The 17,405-nt window shown below is 32.8% G+C and overlaps 3 protein-coding genes across 5 annotated transcripts; 1 reads left to right on the top strand and 2 right to left on the bottom strand.

Annotated features, from left to right (window-relative positions):
• Window positions 1-203: 203 nt before the first annotated feature.
• LOC141451188 (uncharacterized) lies at window positions 204-3,817 on the bottom strand. The gene is made up of 3 exons (XM_074122388.1): window positions 3,678-3,817; window positions 1,339-1,381; window positions 204-1,216 (listed from the first exon to the last, which is right to left on the bottom strand). Exons 1-3 carry the CDS (start codon window positions 3,764-3,766, stop codon window positions 383-385), a joined length of 966 nt encoding a protein of 321 aa, XP_073978489.1. The 5' UTR covers window positions 3,767-3,817; the 3' UTR covers window positions 204-382.
• LOC141451186 (hsp70-binding protein 1) lies at window positions 3,028-11,118 on the top strand. The gene is made up of 7 exons (XM_074122386.1): window positions 3,028-3,983; window positions 4,066-4,240; window positions 4,963-5,184; window positions 6,392-6,547; window positions 8,632-8,840; window positions 10,696-10,799; window positions 10,946-11,118. Exons 1-6 carry the CDS (start codon window positions 3,813-3,815, stop codon window positions 10,762-10,764), a joined length of 1,002 nt encoding a protein of 333 aa, XP_073978487.1. The 5' UTR covers window positions 3,028-3,812; the 3' UTR covers window positions 10,765-10,799; window positions 10,946-11,118.
• On the bottom strand, window positions 10,947-16,707 carry dmt (dalmatian). Of its 3 annotated transcripts, none has more exons than XM_074122370.1 (4): window positions 15,072-16,707; window positions 14,851-14,994; window positions 13,208-13,329; window positions 10,947-11,282 (listed from the first exon to the last, which is right to left on the bottom strand). In XM_074122370.1, the coding sequence occupies exons 1-3, from the start codon at window positions 16,491-16,493 to the stop codon at window positions 13,249-13,251; spliced, it is 1,647 nt and encodes a 548-aa protein (XP_073978471.1). In that variant the 5' UTR covers window positions 16,494-16,707; the 3' UTR covers window positions 10,947-11,282; window positions 13,208-13,248. The 3 variants fall into 3 exon arrangements, with proteins under 3 accessions (XP_073978471.1, XP_073978470.1, XP_073978469.1); XM_074122369.1 differs by lacking the exon at window positions 10,947-11,282 and adding an exon at window positions 11,747-11,911; XM_074122368.1 differs by lacking the exon at window positions 10,947-11,282 and having other exon boundaries at window positions 11,950-13,329.
• Window positions 16,708-17,405: the final 698 nt, after the last annotated feature.

Below are 17,405 nucleotides of genomic sequence, written 5' to 3'. Positions count from 1 at the left end.
TTTTAGGATCAGTTTCAGGTTACGATTTCCAACTTAGATCCTTAATGTCGTTTTTTTGAGTAATTGAGATTTAGTCACTCACTTTTCGACATTAAAAATTATTAATGTCGGGACACAAAAATTGATTTTTTTCTAAATAATATTTAATATAAGATTTTATTATTAGTCATAAAGGTTGAATATTCATTATTAAAAAATTGCACTTGTGAAACAATATCAAAATTTATTTGCATTCATTTCTATTTGGATATTATTTTTCACTTTTTAGCAAATTGTATCGATTTGTTTTTACTTTCTGTATTTGTTGGAATGTTGTAGATACATAAGTAATTTATACATCTCAAGCATCAAGTACATCCTTTTTAATACAAGTCAGATCACTCTAATCAGTAAGTATATAATTTTTTAGGTTCCTTTGATTTTTTCCTAATTGTTGTTGATGAGTACCAATGACTTTATTCCAACGGCTATTATTTGCGTCAGTTTCGTTAATATAATAGTTTAATACTGAGAAATTTTTGTAACACTGTTGCTTTTGGAAATTTGAATGGTCAGTCGGCTTTCTTAGATGGTTAATTTTACTTTGAAGTATATTTCCTTTATTTTTGATATTTTTCCGTTTTAGGCGCTTCTCTAATCGATTTGCATTATTAGAAAACCTTATTTTTCTATATTTGCTTCGAAGTTTTTCCTCTTTTTTTGTGTGGTTGGCTCTATATGATTGGATTTTATTTTTGGGTCTATTTCGAGTATCAAAGAAATTTGCGCTCTTCTTAGTAGTGTATACTGATGATATCTTTTTCTCGTCGCCTCCTTCAAGTGTATTTTCAATTATTTTCTTACGTTTTTGCCTTGTAAAAGTTGCTTCAATACTTTTATATTCTGAAATCTCTGTTGAAGTGCGTACTTCATTTTCAAATTCGATATTTACAACTTTTTCTAAGGTAATAGGTAATTTAGAATTATTTTTTTCATCAAAATCAATGGAAGTTGTATTACTAGGATTTTCGTCACAAATGGTATCATTGGTAGCGGCAAATTCATTTTCTTCTTCCGGGACTAAAGTTTTGATTTCTTTATGCAACTTGTTAAGTAAATTTGGATATTGCTTTTTCACTGTTTTGAGGAAAACATATAATGCGTTATTTTGGTCAGAATAGTCTTGACTTTCATTCTTATTGAATGCTAATTTATCTATGAAAAAATTTCTGAATGCCTGAAAAAAAGTTTTTTTAAAATATTTTTATTTTCAATCTATTTAATTGCAGTACGAGGATTTAGGTCACATAAAGATATTCTTCCAGATGAAAGTAATTTTAAGACTCACTTAAACCTTACCATGTTCTTTGAGACTCCCAAAGTAATGCAGTTAATAAAAAAGCTAAAACAATAAAAAAAAGTTTAGTGTTGGTGAATTATAACCAAATTCGATGGCATCCTTCGTAATAAATAACAAAATTATTTATTAGTTTCAACAATCAGTGAGCTTTAGTGAGGTAGAGATTATAGAAAAGAAAATCAAAGGACAGCACGCCTGGACCTTAAACCGAGACCGAGCGTCCCGGCTTTTGTTGACGTTCTTCCACGTCAATGAGTGCACTCTGGAACATGTTTTGAAGAGATATAATTGTGGTTAGGATTAAGATAAACCCTCAGACCTGTCTCAAGAGGCTGTTGTTCTCTTTGACCATTTTTCTCCTTCTTATCTTGAACTTTGTCCAAATTGACCGATATGGGGCTATTTCTACTCTATCTCTTTCAGTCTTAAACGTTGCGACGTGCAGTTTTTACTATTGTTTTATGTGTTATGGAACTCCTGCAAGGTTTAAGGCGGCATTTTTCCGAATTTGACGTTTGTAGGACTGTAACATTAATTGAGGAAGGCCAGGGAGTGCGGGAAGTAGGCCGGCGATTGGGATTGAGTCATTCTGTATTACGGGGGAGATACCACGAGACAACCGGAGTAGGGCCGGCCAAGATCCACTTCATTAAATGAGGACTGATTCATGCGGCTACAAACCCTCAGAAATTGCCAAACCACCTCACCTGCTATTCAAAGTAACCTCAGGCACGCCACAGGAACCATGATTTCTCCTCAAACCGTTCGTAATGCGTTGAGGAAAGGTGGCCTGCGTTCCAGGTGCCCGATAAAAGTGCCACGGTTGACCAGAAGGCATAAAATCGCCAGAAATCTGTTTGCCAGGCACCATCGCAATTGGCACAGCGAGCAATGGAGGAAAGTTTTCTTCTCTGATGAGTCCAAATTTACTCTGTACAGAAATGATGGACGAATGAGAGTATGGAGGCGAGGAAACGAACGTTTTCTCCCTTGTGCACTACAACTAATGTCTCCATTTGGTGGCAGATCAATTTTGGTTTTGGCAGGAATTTCTTTCACCGACAAAAGTAACTTGGTTGTGTTCGCAAATGGAAGTTTGACCGCTCAGCGGTACATCAATGAAGTGTTACGAACCTACGTCCGCGGAAGAGCACTTACTGGTGGTGATCAATTCATTTTCATGCAAGATGGTGCCCACCCCATACTGCAAATGTCGTACGTGAGTTCATAAATGCCAATAACATTCAGACTCTAGGCTGGCAAGCTTGAGCCCGGATTTGAATCCGATTGTACACTTATGGGACTAGCTGGGGCAAAACATTCGCAATCACGGGCATTACCCCAGCTGGAACAAGTCCTAAGAGAAAATGAGAAAGAATTACACAACAAAACATCAGGTGCCTAATAATGAGCATGCCAAGACGTATGCATGCTGTTATTCAAGCTCACAGTGGCAATCCGAATACTGAACATATAATCAAAAAGAATTTCAAACTTTTCTGTATCAAATTTTTTTAAATTTTGACTTTTGTAAAAATGATCTCATACATTGGCATAACTTCTTTTCCCTACCACTATCAACTCTCTTCTCTGCACTTACAATACAGTGTTGTCAGCCTTATTCTTCTAAACAGGTTGTACTGTGGGCTTGTTCCAGTGGCCCTTTAATTTTTTTGCTGTGTGTAGATTGCTAGTAGTAAACACTGTTACAAGTTCCACCATGATCCAAAAATGTATTAAAATGACAAAACACAATAAAAATGAGCCCTTTAGTTATTTTGCTAACTATTAAAAGCGAAAGAGAGTATCAATGATTATCGGCAATAAATACATGTTACAAAAAGTAAGATACTTTTGCAGAAACTATTTACTGCGAAGTTCTTTTTTTTAGCAGAATGTCAGAGACCTTAAGTAAAAGTAAAAATGCTTCATACGTTAATAGAAGAGTAATATAAAAATAAATAGTCACTTTGTGAGAATTGTTCTGTTAACTGCGTCCTGCCGTAATATTTACCATTACCGAGAATATTTTGTTATTGTTGTGCATTTAAAACGTTAAATTTGTCTGCAAGCAACCAATGTCCAAACATGAAGTTCTTCAGAACATTAAAAAAGACTAATAAGCGTCAGAAAAGTACGTCCTAATTTGTGATGTAATTCCTTAAATCTTTTAAAGGCAAACTCAGACATTGTGTAATGAAATATGAATTGTAAAGAATGAAATGTTTCCAAAATCTAATGCTCTTAATTTATTGCACTGCGAATTCTCCAGACATTTTCTACAGCTAATAGAGTCCATATTATCATTTGGTTTTAATCAAATCTTTATTTAACTTACCCCCACAAAATCAGTTCCCAAAACATCATTGGCTGAGCATGGTTATAAATTATCAAAATAACCTTCCCATATGTGACTTTTGTTTTCATTTAAATAGTATTTCCAATGTGGGCATATACCATGTAAAGCACGAACATGTCGTCTGGTGACAGTAGGATGGAAGGTTCTGGGGACAGAAGGATGGAAGATGATGTACCCCAGCCGAGACAACCTCGAAATCTCCAAGATTTAGTGAGATATTCGATCGAAGCTGGGCCTTCTCAACCACATGAAACCCAAGAAATTCAAGATAACTTAACCTTAGAGGTATTATTTCTAAGAATTTAATTTATTTTACACTGTTTTATTACATTTAAAAATAATAATAATTAAAATCTGTAATTAAAAGCGAAAACTATTTTTGGAAGAAGCCCTTCAATCGTTAACTGAAGATGTAACAAAGGAACTTGCAGAAGCGATTGCAACACTTCAAAAATATCAGTCTACAGATGAGGATTACTCTTCATATGAAAGTGCACTTGATATCATAGCAGATCGTGTGGACAATATAGATTGTGCAAATGGCAAGTGAATCTTATTTTATGCAAAATGGTTTTGGTTTTTGATATCAAAGTTTAATTTACAAATTGTCGGAATTTGATTTAGAAGTGATATTTTTTATTTCTGAAATAATTTCAATTATTAAGTTATAATTAAATTATCAAATATGAATTTAGATTTTACTATTCATATTAGTGTTTACGAATAGTAAACTATTCTGACACTTACATGAATAATATAAGTGAGTTATAATAGTTGTTGCATAGATTATATAATACGATTTTAAAAAGCCACGACAATACAAAAATGTAACTTTTAGAGCTCTAACACTCTTGATAGCTGACTTCTGTTAGAGGTCATTTTATTGCAAGCGCAAAGTAGGACTGCTCCCAACGTCCATAACTCGCAAGAGTAGTTTTATTTAAAAAAAAATCAAGCAAACTTTTTTACTTTTTTTAAATCATAGGTTTTAGTACTAAAAAGAGATGTTTTATTTACATAAAGAAAACATAAGATTATATTATTTAAGATATTTATTAAAACATGGCAAACAACAACTTGGGGTGCCATCAGTCTTTGTAATAGCTCCACAAAGCGTCTTAGTTATCACCTCTCTAAGGTATCCTAATCATTTACTAAAGTTTAAATTTGAGCCCATCGTTTCTAGTAACTTTTCCATTTTCTTTCTTTTTTTTTTGTGGCTTTACAAAGCATTGTAGTATCTGAACAATTACTTTTTCTTCAGATTTCTGTAAATTAGGCGGATTTGATGTTGTGCCAGCCTGTTTATCCAGTTGCTGTAGTGGAATCAGATGGCGAATGTGTGACGTTATCGCTCAGTGTACACAGAATAATCCATTTTGTCAAGAGTATGTTGTTAAACACCTCTTCCTAGAGTCATTACTTAATATGGTTGACAAAGATCCTGATGAAAAATGTCGGACGAAAGCATTTTTTGCTGTATCAAGTGAGTTAGTTGAATTTTTTTATTGTTATTTATTTTATTATATGTGTATATTTTTGCAACGACTGCTGTGGTGCCGACTTTTGGTTCGGTATGATCACGTACTCCATGCATAGGCATAACTTCTTAACAAAAATTGCAGTTTAAAAAGTCAAGTATAAGGATTGATTAAACGACTAAAGGTACGCAAATTAGCAAGTACACATCATTTATTTAATACTTCAGTTCAAAAAGCATGTGTTTAATTGTCATTTTATTACAATTGATATCATTTCTGTAATTTTACTGCATTAAATTTTCATAAATTTTGTTTAGAATTTATTAGATGTCGCAGACCCTTTTTCTGGCCACTTTCATTTGCAAAATATTTGTTCAGTAAAGAGTAGTCTACCGTAAAGAGTAAGTTATATGTCAGCGAACTGACATTCTACCGGACTGCTTAACTACCCCTCCCCTAAAAGTGCCCTTAATCGAATTATTCCAGAAAAATGTTTCTTATAGTAGATGTAGAACTAATAGTGAGTTATATTTATATGAATTTTAAAGAAAACGTAGAAGTAGTTTTCTTAAAAATAGTGAAAACTCTATTCAGCCGAGTGTTACTTCTGGAGAATCTATTTTGATCAAAAATTTATTGTCGCTTCCCATGGCGTTACTTTAACGAAATATCAATTTTGGAATTTGTTCGATTTTCCGTTCCAGAGATATGGTGGATAAACTCACTATAGAGATATTAATTAAAGACCGATGGGTTAGCACAGCAAATTACGTACTTTGAAAAAGAAGAGATTTCCAAGAATTACTTGATCGCTAACCCATCGAGCCTTAGTCGTGTTTTTAATATTACATTTCTCTCTAACAAGCCGAATGCGATCGGGGTTTTGTAGGTAATTTTTGGCCCATTTACCATGGTTATTAACTTTACATCCAATATTTTACATCTAATATGCACTCAACACAATCACACACACACGACTTTCTCTTACCACGATCTATGTAGTTAGGTTTTCTTGTGACATGAGTTTTTACCATTTAGTAGATACTCAGAATTACACAATAGATTCTAGTGGAACTCTTTTTAAAAAAAATTAATGGGCATTTAAATAAAACTGTCCTATCGGACGGTTTTAATATTGGAAATAATGCCCCTAATGAGTTTACGTTCTCTTATACAGGAGGGCTTGACTGAAAAATTCATTTTTGGTTATAGGTGTTGTTCGAGATTGTCAACAGGGATTAAAAGAGTTTTTGCGACTAGATGGATTTTCAGTAGTCTTAAGAGCAATGCAATCACCTATCGAAAGACTAAGAAATAAATCTACTTTTTTCTTGTCGTCAATTTTATTTCAACATCCAGAAATAATAGGTAATAATTAAATAAACGTGTTATTAAATTTACAATATAATTGATGTCACTTCTATTATCTACTAGTTCAAACACAATATTGGAGTGGCTGAGTCTAGGCCCTTCAAGGGTTGTGATGGCCAGAGAATAAGTTTGAAACAAAATTACTTGAACTCATTCCTTGTGTAGAACCGCAACAAAGTGTAAAATAAACTTTCAAAAACTCAATAATCTAATTATAAAACATAACCACGCACTAAGTCAAATGATGATATTTTAAAAACTCAAATAGTTCAGAAGGAAGTTTTTTGGGAGACAAGTCAAATTGGAAGTGAGAACTTTGTCTTAAATAAAATGAGTAAAATTGAAGGTTTTTTGAAAACTTGGTATTTAGCTGAACATCTCATTGTCCTTAAAGAAAGATAAGGCCTTATTTATTAAGTAAAAGTATTTACAATATTTCAAACACTTTTAGAAGGCTTCGCACATAATTAGGATTGTGTTAATAACCAATCATGGGTCTCAGTTAAACAGTTCAGTGATGGGATATTTTTAAAGGTCTCGGTTACAGTTTGTTTTCATTTAGAAAAAAACAGGATGTTAGAGAACTAGATAGCAACTTCGAAAGCTATACCAGCAGGCGAAAGACAGTTATTTCCGCTGAGATACGTCAAAGGCACCTTACCGAAGGATTACTGCATCTCATCAGAGATGTTAAAAAAGAAGAAACGCCAGCTTATGAGTTAAAAGCCATACTATCCATAATAGATACCCGTACAGCCTTAGGCTGCATGTGTATACGGATGGGTCTCAGTAGATGCCAGTGGTAGTGCTGGCGCAGGTGTTTCCGCTTTCAGTGTGGCGGAGCCTGTGGGAAGAGTGACCTCTAATTTTGATGGAGAAGTCAGAGCGGTCCTTTTAGCCCTAAAAAACATTGTGAATATGACGATTAGGAATGAAGTCCTTTTAATCGATTTGCAAGCCGCGATAATGGCACCGACTTCTTGGGCTGCAATCGACTCTTACGATATAATTGAATGTCGTAAAATAATTAGTCGATCTCATCGAGAGGAATGTGAGGGTGGTTTGCAATGGACACCCAGCCATTGTGGCCTCAGCGGGAATGAGGAAGCTGACAAACAAGACGAATCTGCCGGGCAAAAGGCAAAAAGAGAACGGCGGAGCTGCACACCACACTATCAGAGGGTAAACACATGTCTGACTTGAGGGACAATGTGTTGCCAAATAACCTTCCTCGTGGCGTGGCGGTGGCCTGTTTTCGCTTGACTGCCGGACATGATTACCTGCAGGCACACTTATTTAAAATCGGGATAGGTGACAACCTGCACTGTGTGCTGTGCGGGGAAGGGCACATGACAGGTGACCATCTTTTTGTGTGCGAGGGCCTGTTCCATTTGACTGACGAGCTCTCGCTAAAATATATTGGGCTACGAGACGTCTAATGGCAGAACGCCAATGACAAACGGCATTGGAACAAAAAAAAAAGTCAGTTTTACGCAGGCTATGTGCATTTGTCTGAGTATTAGGGGTTTAAGGGAAGTTGTTTTAATTTTTAAGCTGAAAATTCGAAAGAATGTTCGCCAAAATCCTGAAGATGCAATAATTTTGAGAATTCTTTCATTTTTGAATGAGTAATGTTTCTGATAAAATAACTGGTTTTGGTTTTGGGTATTCTGTGAATCAGATTTGATACAGTATTACTGTTAGAAGGTTGGAATCAATGTTTTATTTATCATTTTTTTAATCAAATAGGTTCCGTAATATAAAAAATTGACCGATTTTTCAAGAGATTTGATTAATCTCTGAAGATTACGACCTTTTTTTCTATTAGAAAGTAGATATAAGTAGATATTAGTTATGTTACTGTTGGTTTCAATCATATTCTTGTCTCTACGGAAGGAGCTCATTAATACGTAGGATCCAATTAATATTTGTTGGTATATTTTGAGGACCATCTCCCTTTTCCTTTGTATACCTATATAAGTTATTGCAATTGACCAATTAAATAAATATTACTTTTAATATTTTCATAAACTACTCGTATAAAATTTCAGTGATCAGTAAAAATTTGATTACATTAACAGGTGATGTCTTCAATATGGGGTTTGTTGAACAACTTGTGGCTCTTATTCACAACGAGCACAGTCCTGTTCATGAACATATTATATCAACCTTACTTACCATCTCAAAAAGTTATACACCTGCCCAGGTTGAGTGCCGAAGGCCAGAATTAAAACTGAGATCATCATTAACATATTTACTTCAACAATATCAACATGATGATGCATTTCGTGTAAGAATAATTGTTTTATTTTGAATTTCATGTTTAAATAATTTTTTAATATTTAAAAATTATCCATTGCTTATTGGGGTTATTAATCTGTTCAGTACTTATAATCCTGCATGATCTATCTTTCACACAGGTTAATTTATAGGTTTTTTTGTTAAGTATTCCCTATACCAGTATTTGTGTGTGATAGCGATTCATAGTTCTTTGTGTTTTGAGGCCAGAATGTACAGTGTATTTTTTTTTTTTTTTTTTTGTGATAGTGAAAACATTTTTACCTGATTTTTAAAAGAAGAGTTCGCCAAATTTTCAATGAGTTCGACTACATGGCATTCATGTAGGAAACAATTCATGCAGTTAGTCGTTAAATCTACTCAAAATTACCAGAAAAATTATTAACACTCTTGAATCCTACTAAATGTAGCTCTATTTGCCTTCTTCAGTAATTCTGTGGTAATTAGTTACACGGGAATACTTCTTTATTGAGGTTTAAGTCCGGTAACTTTAACGGCGCACAGAGTACTTCAGTTCAAAAGTTGCACAAAATTATCTCGTGATTTTTATCGATTTGATATATAATAAATAACAGTATATAGTCATAATATTGTATTAAAACAATCGGTCACCCTTGAAATTAAAAGAAAAAAAAAATCATATTAATCAGATTCGTTTTCACTGGATGCATCCTCGCCTTCATTATTATTATTATTATTTGGTACGTCCAACGTTTGCGGTAGCAAGAGTCTCACCAGATAAAGGTTGACTTTTTTTCTGGAGTCTTTTTCTTGCACTGTTTAGCAAAGGATCATAACTTAGAATAAGTGTTTAAAATATCCCTATTACAGTTTTCTAGCGAAAACTTTCTCGAATTATCTGCCTATAAGCACAGAAGTGTTTATTTCGACCCTCAGCCGCCTCTTCCGATAGTTGGCCAATAGGCAGGTAGAGCAAGGTCAATTATTGTGGCGCCATGTCTCAATATCTTAAACATTGTCGGAATCATTGGGTACCATCCATACAATTCGACTGTAAAGTTTTGCTGCCTGTTTGCAAAATTTTCAAATTTTTTGACATCAGTTTTGTGTCCACTTCATCCAAAGTCTCTAAAATGATGTTACATTTTTTAATAAGTCTGATGTCAACTGTTGTGATGCGGGAAGACGTTTGGGAGAAAAATCGTCTTGACGTACTTCTCCTGACATTAGTGTACTCAAAATGCCTTGGGAATATCCACTTGCAGCCCCATTTCCTCTTTAAATGTATTTTATTGGGGATTTTAAAATTGTTTTAATGGTGCCGATTTAATCGGTAACAAAATATGAAATAAGTTATTTGGAAATAAAGTATTTTTTTTTTTTGCAAAATTGGTTAAATAAAATAGAAAAATGGCGGATGTAGGCGGGTCTTTTCTGGTCAAAAACATTAACAGGTCCGAAATGACCGTTTAGAATGTAACCTTAATTAAGTTTCAACGATGTACAGTTAATAGTAGTAGTCTTTGACACAATTCTTGAAATCGACTATTTCTTGAAATATTCCTAGTGCGGCCGTTTGACTTAATCTAGATATTTGGAACTTATTGAGTTGGATGCTAGCCAAGATATTGTTTATTTTAACCCGTCAGAAACCTTTTTTTTTCATTATTTATTTATTTTTTCTTAAATTATCCTGTTTTCGAGTTGCAGCAATCGTCAGTGATTATTGTCTACCAATAATACAGAAAATGGAACAACCCCTAAGTTTTTGGGCACACACTGCACTTTCCACCAGTCACCGATTCACTTTTTTCTCTAGGGAATATTTAACTTAGCGTATTTCAATTTATTAGAAAAAAAAAAAAAATTCCAAATTTCATTTTCAGGAAGAAATGGGTTATATCAAAGAGCTCATGAATCTTATTTTCTCTGATGATTCAGAAGAGGAAAGATAAATGGGAACAAAGAAGGAAATGCGAAACTTTTTTATGTAATTGCTATGTTAATTTTTTATTAAAATTCCTTAGTGTAATAAAAATAATGTTCCTTGTTGATGCATAATAAATTACTTTAATAGAATTTTACCAAAATAAATAGGTAACTAGTTTTTACTTTACTGGTTACTTTCATTTTCAGGTAGAAATGGACTATTATATATAAGAACTCATGAAATTTATTTTCTCTGGTGATTCAGAAGAGAAAGAGATAAATATATATTTGTATGTTCTCCTGATACAAAACTTTTATTAATTTAGTAATTATTTCCATTTTTGTCTTGAATTTATTTTAATAAAAAAAGTTTCGATTAATGTGGAGTAATTCTTTAATAATATAATTCCACCAATAATACATTTTGTTTTTCTCTAATACGTATCTTTTTCATTTTATTACTTATTTTGAAAAGCAAAATCTCATAATATTGCATCATTCTCATGGCTCATCTTTTTTTTCGAAGTTCAGAACCAGAGCATTTCTGAAACACCACGTATCTTCAGTTTATTCTCTGTGAGTTTTAAATATTTTCTTATTTTAAATAAACGGAAATGCATGAAATGTTATTGTGTATATTGCATATTTTGTTATTTTGTACAAGTTTTGTAACTGTGTAAGGTTACTAAAATAGATACATGTGGTGAAATTTTACCAAATCTTTCAACTTCGGGAGACCAGAAATAATATATATGTAAATCTCGCCGATCAAGAGCAAGTGCCATTATCCCACCAAAAATAATCGAAACCAGATTCTTTATTTAATATCTAAAAAGGAAGATATTTCTGTTCGTTTCAAGACATTCACCCACCTCAACTCATCTTGACTTTCGAGACACCTGTTCAAACTTAATAATACGAACGATAAGGACGTTGTTAAGGTAATAATGAAGAAGGCAGTTAAAGTCAAAGATTGTCCATCATAACATTTTTCACTTTTGTTCTTTAATATATTTTCCAATTTTCTTTGGTTTATTAGATTTGAAGAGAAAATTTTTCTTCCAATTTTAAAAAGAGCGAACGTCAGGAAACTGGCGAAGTTAAGCAAACTGTCTTTGATAAAATCATTGATATTACGCCCACCAACATTCTTAGTATATTTGAAGTAAAAATCTAAAGGATAAGCAGAAAGAAGGTTATTAAAAAAGCTATTTAAATCAAGTTTAAATTTAATAACAATATTAAAAATATAAAGCTTTTATACAATCACAAATACATAGCATAAAGCTCTTGTGCAGTGGTCTTTCTTTATTTTATTTCAAAAATATAAAAAAGTATATCATTAAAATAAAAAAAGAGCTTTTATATACAGTCTTTAAAAATTTGAATTTTTTTAAAAATTATAAAAAATTTAAGGTCAGGATTAACAACCACTTAATAAAAAAAAAGTAGTTAATGATCTCAAGCTTAAATCACTTTATGTCCAACACATTTGCTTACAATTGTAATAAATTTATTTTTAAAAATGATTAAAATCTTGTTTAAAATCCGTAACAATAGAAATATTCAAATAATAAAAAGGTTTAAAAAGGAATAATTTAAAGAAGTAAAAATTAGTAAATAAAAATAGTAAGCTACTTGAACTTTTTTAGATTTGGATATTCACCTTGCTTCTTTTTTTCTTTGTAGTAGTAATTCAGAAAGTAGTTATGGTATTTAATAAAATATTATCCTAGAAATTAGTTTTAAGAATAATCGATTATTACCTGTGTACTTGAGTTTCATAAACGCCTTCTCATTTTTTATTTTTTCTTCATGAACTGAAGGTATTAGTGTTTGTTACAACTTAAGCGCGGTCTTCATAAAAGGTTCTGCATCTTTATAAATTTCTGAACTAACGAGATATACGCTTGGAGACCTTTATCTTAAGGTCTTGATATACCTTTATCTTAAGACATACAGTAAAATTTATCAAAAGCAGATATTAGCATCATTCTTGATTTTGAACTTTTCGAAGAAAATAATGGCAATTCTAAATTTACAACAATGAAAGTTTATGGCAATATTATATCTTGCTTTATACTTGGCAAGTTTACTATGAATAACTCATAATGTGAAAAATGAAGGTAATAAGATAGGCCCTCTTTAGATTTAGGAATTAGTTCTCAGGAATGAAGGTGATGGATGGGCCATTCGTAAAATTAATAATGGCTTTACACATTCACTTAAAAGAAGAATGTTAAATTGCTAGTTCCAAATCAGAACCAACTGACATTTGATTAGATGTTATTCCTCGCGTAAATAATTAAAATAACAATTCTCACAAGGGTGATGCTTATGAAACACGGTGATGTAGTTGACACGAAATTAGGATCAAAATTAGTTTTATATTAACTTAATATTAAAATATGTAGAAAAAAAAACTAACAAAATCTAATCATTGTAACGATACTCTTTTAGAACACTTACTCTTTCTAAAAGGTTTTGGATTTCTTCTTTAGCCAGATGTATTACTCCACCACAAGGTCGAATTTTTCTACTTCCTGGCATTGTGAATTGAATGCATTAATCCATTTCTGCATTTCTTCTTTCTAAAAATATATTTATTTTCATAAATAAACCAAAATTTTTAATAAATAAATTTAAATCATTGTCTTACTTTACTTTTGGCATACAAATTAACTCAGCTAACTAATTAATACAAAGCTATGCTTACACCTGCAAAGCCGGGGAAACACAGATCGTGCCTCTCTTTCGGCAGCCCTGACTTACAACTATCAGCTTAAAAAACAACAACCCTAATTAACTTACTGTTAATACAATACACCAAAGAGTAAATTAAACCTACGAATATTTGTTTCACCTGTTCACACCTTAATCCGTCAATAAATGACTTTCACTTATAACAAACATTCAACTACTTACACACGCTTCGCGCCTATGTTGCTCCCGCTAATTTCATAAAATAAACATACGTACTTATATTCTTTCATTTCCCAATAATATTTACATCCGTCAAGTTGGACTGGCCACCACCAAATTTTTCAAAGATTTTTTGCACCTCATTTGTGCCGCAAAATTAGAAAATTTATTAAAGAAAGTAAGTGGCCAGCCCACCTTGATGTCAAGTAAGAATGGCCAATTTTGGCACAAACGATGAATCTTGGGGAATCTCCTGCACAAACGATTAGTGAAGAGAAAAGTTTAATAAGTTTAAAAAAAATTGGTAGCCATTCTTAATTGACGTCCAGTTGGGCTGGCCTCTTACTTTCCTTAACAACTTTTCTAATTTTGCGGCACAAACAATCTGCAAAAAGCTTGGAACAATTCGGTTGCGGCCAGTCCGATTTGACGGTCGTACAATAATTAGGAGGTATCAAAATGATCGCCACAACGTGCCCCATATAACTTCGATTTCATTACGGCTACAATTCAAAACTAGATGAACTAACAAGAAAACAGTACAAATTATTCTTTGAACACGGTAATTGAAAACTGCAAAGGCATTTCTATCTAACTGGACCTTTTTCTCATCAAGGAAGTCAACATAAACCACTCTGTGGAATACAAGTTGAATGTTCATTGCCAGAAAACCGTCTAAAACAACATTCCAAAAGATTGAGCCAGATATAGAGATCCCTGGCAGTATCCACGACAAAAACCTTGGAAACTTTCTTGAAGTCCGGCCTCCTTTTCGGAAAACATTTTATACTAACGGAATCATTTAAATGGACACTTCATAACTGTAAGCCACTATACTATCAGAATTATCAAATGCCCAGATACTATCATTGAGTATACTGCAATTTCTTGATTATCAGCAAATGGAAAATGACTATCTGAAACACATCTGTTAGAAGCAAAGCCATAGATTAGGATAAATATACATATTTCTTTTTACATATCAACTTAAAATCGATCCATCCTCGTAGCTGAGTGACTATTTTATAAAGAATTCGAAATTTTAATTTTCGGAAGAAAACACCCTAATTTTGACGCTACAACACTAACAAAACACTTAGATATTCTGAAAATACCAACGAACAACAGTTTTGTGATTTGCTGCGATCCTTCAGATACTTTTGCTTTCAGAGGAAGAAATAAAATCAAACCTCTTTTTTTGTTGGTCCATGCTTTTTCTTCGGAAAAAAAGTTTTTTTCTTTTTATCTTCATCTGATTCCCCTCCCGAATCTTCTTCAAAACTCTTGTTCTTCTTTCTTAGAAAGGATGGTCTCTCATAGGATCGACGAGGAGCCTAAAACAAGGATTATGTTACTTTTCAAGAGTACACAGATAATCGATCAAAGATAAAAGAAATAATAATATATTTACAGGTTTAACAGTTTTCTCAAATTTGTCTTCTCTTATATTCTCTTTATCGTTCTCAGCAGCTGGATCATTGAATATGGGTGATACACTACCAAAAGATGATCTAATTTTATTTCCTGAGTTATTGTCATCATCAGTACCATATTTTAACATTTTGATCACTTGAGACACCGGAATTTCTTCTTTCTTTTCACCATTATCCTGTTTTTGGTAAAATCTATGTGGAGTAGGCACTGTATCTCCTGAATGGGTGGTGATCCTTTCTAAGGAATTTTTTATAGGAGATATTAATGGTTCTTCAAATTCTTCGGGCTCATCAAAACCAAAACAATTTTCAATAGAACTAGAATTTCCTGTATTATTGTAGTGATTATATTTCACAGGAGTAGAAGCATTTATCTGATGATCGAAATTTAAATTATCCGAAAATGACGATCTTAAACTTTTTTCATTTACATCATGAGACCTCTTTGGGAAAAAATTTATGTCTAAATGATCTTTTTCACTTTTATCCAACTCTTCATCATCACTCATAGCGCTGAAGACTGGTTTGGGCGCAGAATTATTTGTTTTAGCTGGTGAAGCATCTTGATGGTTATGAAATAATACTGGCACTTCGAATGTCATGCTATTGAAGTTATCTTTTTGTCCTGTCAGCGAACCTTGCACATCAGTGTTAAGTTCTTGTGCTGGAACAGGTGTTCTACTTCCCAAGATAGATTTATTTTTAGTAGACAAAACTCTTTTTTGATCTTCACGTCTTAATTTTTTCAGACAAGAGGCAAAGTTTTTTGTAGTTATTTTATTTTGATCCTTTTTCAAATTTTTATCTTTTACTTTTCTGATTCTTTTTTTCTTTTGTTTCACTTTAGGTTCATTTTCATCTACTTCAAATTCGTAAATTGCTAACTTTTTTTCAACAGGCATACTTTGCCTTGCTCTAGGAGTGTTTGTGTGAATGTTATAAATAGGTTTACTATTTTTGAAAGCAGATTTCACTTCACTTTCTGCATTAGATTTGTAATCAGCTGATATTTTATCAATTAAAACTGATTTTAGGATTTTATTGGTGCTCTTTGGAGTAACATGTTTGACAGAGTTCGAATCATCTTTAAATTTTTCTTTAAAAACAACTTTTGTATGTATTCCATTGGACAATTTTTTGTAATCCACAGAATTAGTTCTTCTTAAACTATACTTAATAGAAGTAGACGATGAAGGTGTATTACTTACAAGCTCTTGCCCACTTTGAAGTACATTTGTCTGATCTTTGAGAACGATTCTTTCGTTGCACGTGATTGAATTTTCTGGAAGAACGACATCTGTAGAACCTACAGGATCCAAGTTATTTTTTTCAGTACTTAAATTATTTTCACACTTTTCTTTCAAAAGTTCTTTGTTTCGAATTCTCACAGGTCTCCTCATTGTGCATTCTGAATTAAAATTAGACTATTGCGGAAAACTAATATTTCAGTAATAACAAATATAATTCAACTAGTAGAAAAATGTACGATTTAGATTAATAAAACAACAACTAAATTTTTTTACACAGTAACGCTATCCAGAACTCAAACATAAACAAAAACAAACTAGGTTCACTTGGTCCCGCTCAATTCTACTTCAAATAGATGGCGCTCCAAATTCTACGCGATCAGGCGTGAATATCGACATGAAAAATACACAGCATATCGATATATTTATTATTGCCTTCCGACGATCTGTCGGTTGTTTGGGGCTCAACCCACTAAAAAAAAACCCCTCCCCTTCAGGCGTAAAATATCCATCCCGGAGCCGCCAAACATCGTTACATCAGGATGGCGCCTCGTACACTTGGCTTTCCTTCTTTTTCTACTCTTCCACCTTACCTGCAATTATTCGAGTCCTTCTTTTTTCTTATTAGTATTCCTTTAACAATGGTAGATACCTTTGCCCAAGCTTCCTTATCTTTAAGCATCCGTCCGACGACGAAAACTCAAACATAAGTCTCCCAGTATTGTATTTTTTAATTATTAATTCATATTTGCTAAATTGACATTTTCGCACTCATTAAGGAAAGGCCTTCTTTTCCTGTACTCCTGTATTTCTTGAATATGGGTTCCCCTAAGAGAGTGTACTAGGTCCTTTTCATAGTCTCTTTGACTTGACTCACAAATTATTTAAAAGGCATAGGACTAATAAATGGGACAGAAGTGTGGGGCTCAACCGAACATTCCAATATTGAAAACTGATAAAATCACACACCAATCCAAAATCTTATGGGAAATCCCAAATGCAACATATTACACTATGACATTCAGACTGACCATCAAATTTCTATTATAACTGCTATAGTAACCT

The sequence above is a fragment of the Rhodnius prolixus genome, unplaced genomic scaffold (assembly GCF_049639745.1).
Source record: "Rhodnius prolixus isolate KJV_2025 unplaced genomic scaffold, Rpr scaffold_8, whole genome shotgun sequence".
Classification (NCBI taxonomy): domain Eukaryota; kingdom Metazoa; phylum Arthropoda; class Insecta; order Hemiptera; family Reduviidae; genus Rhodnius; species Rhodnius prolixus.
This window is presented reverse-complemented; position numbering and strand designations above follow the sequence as displayed.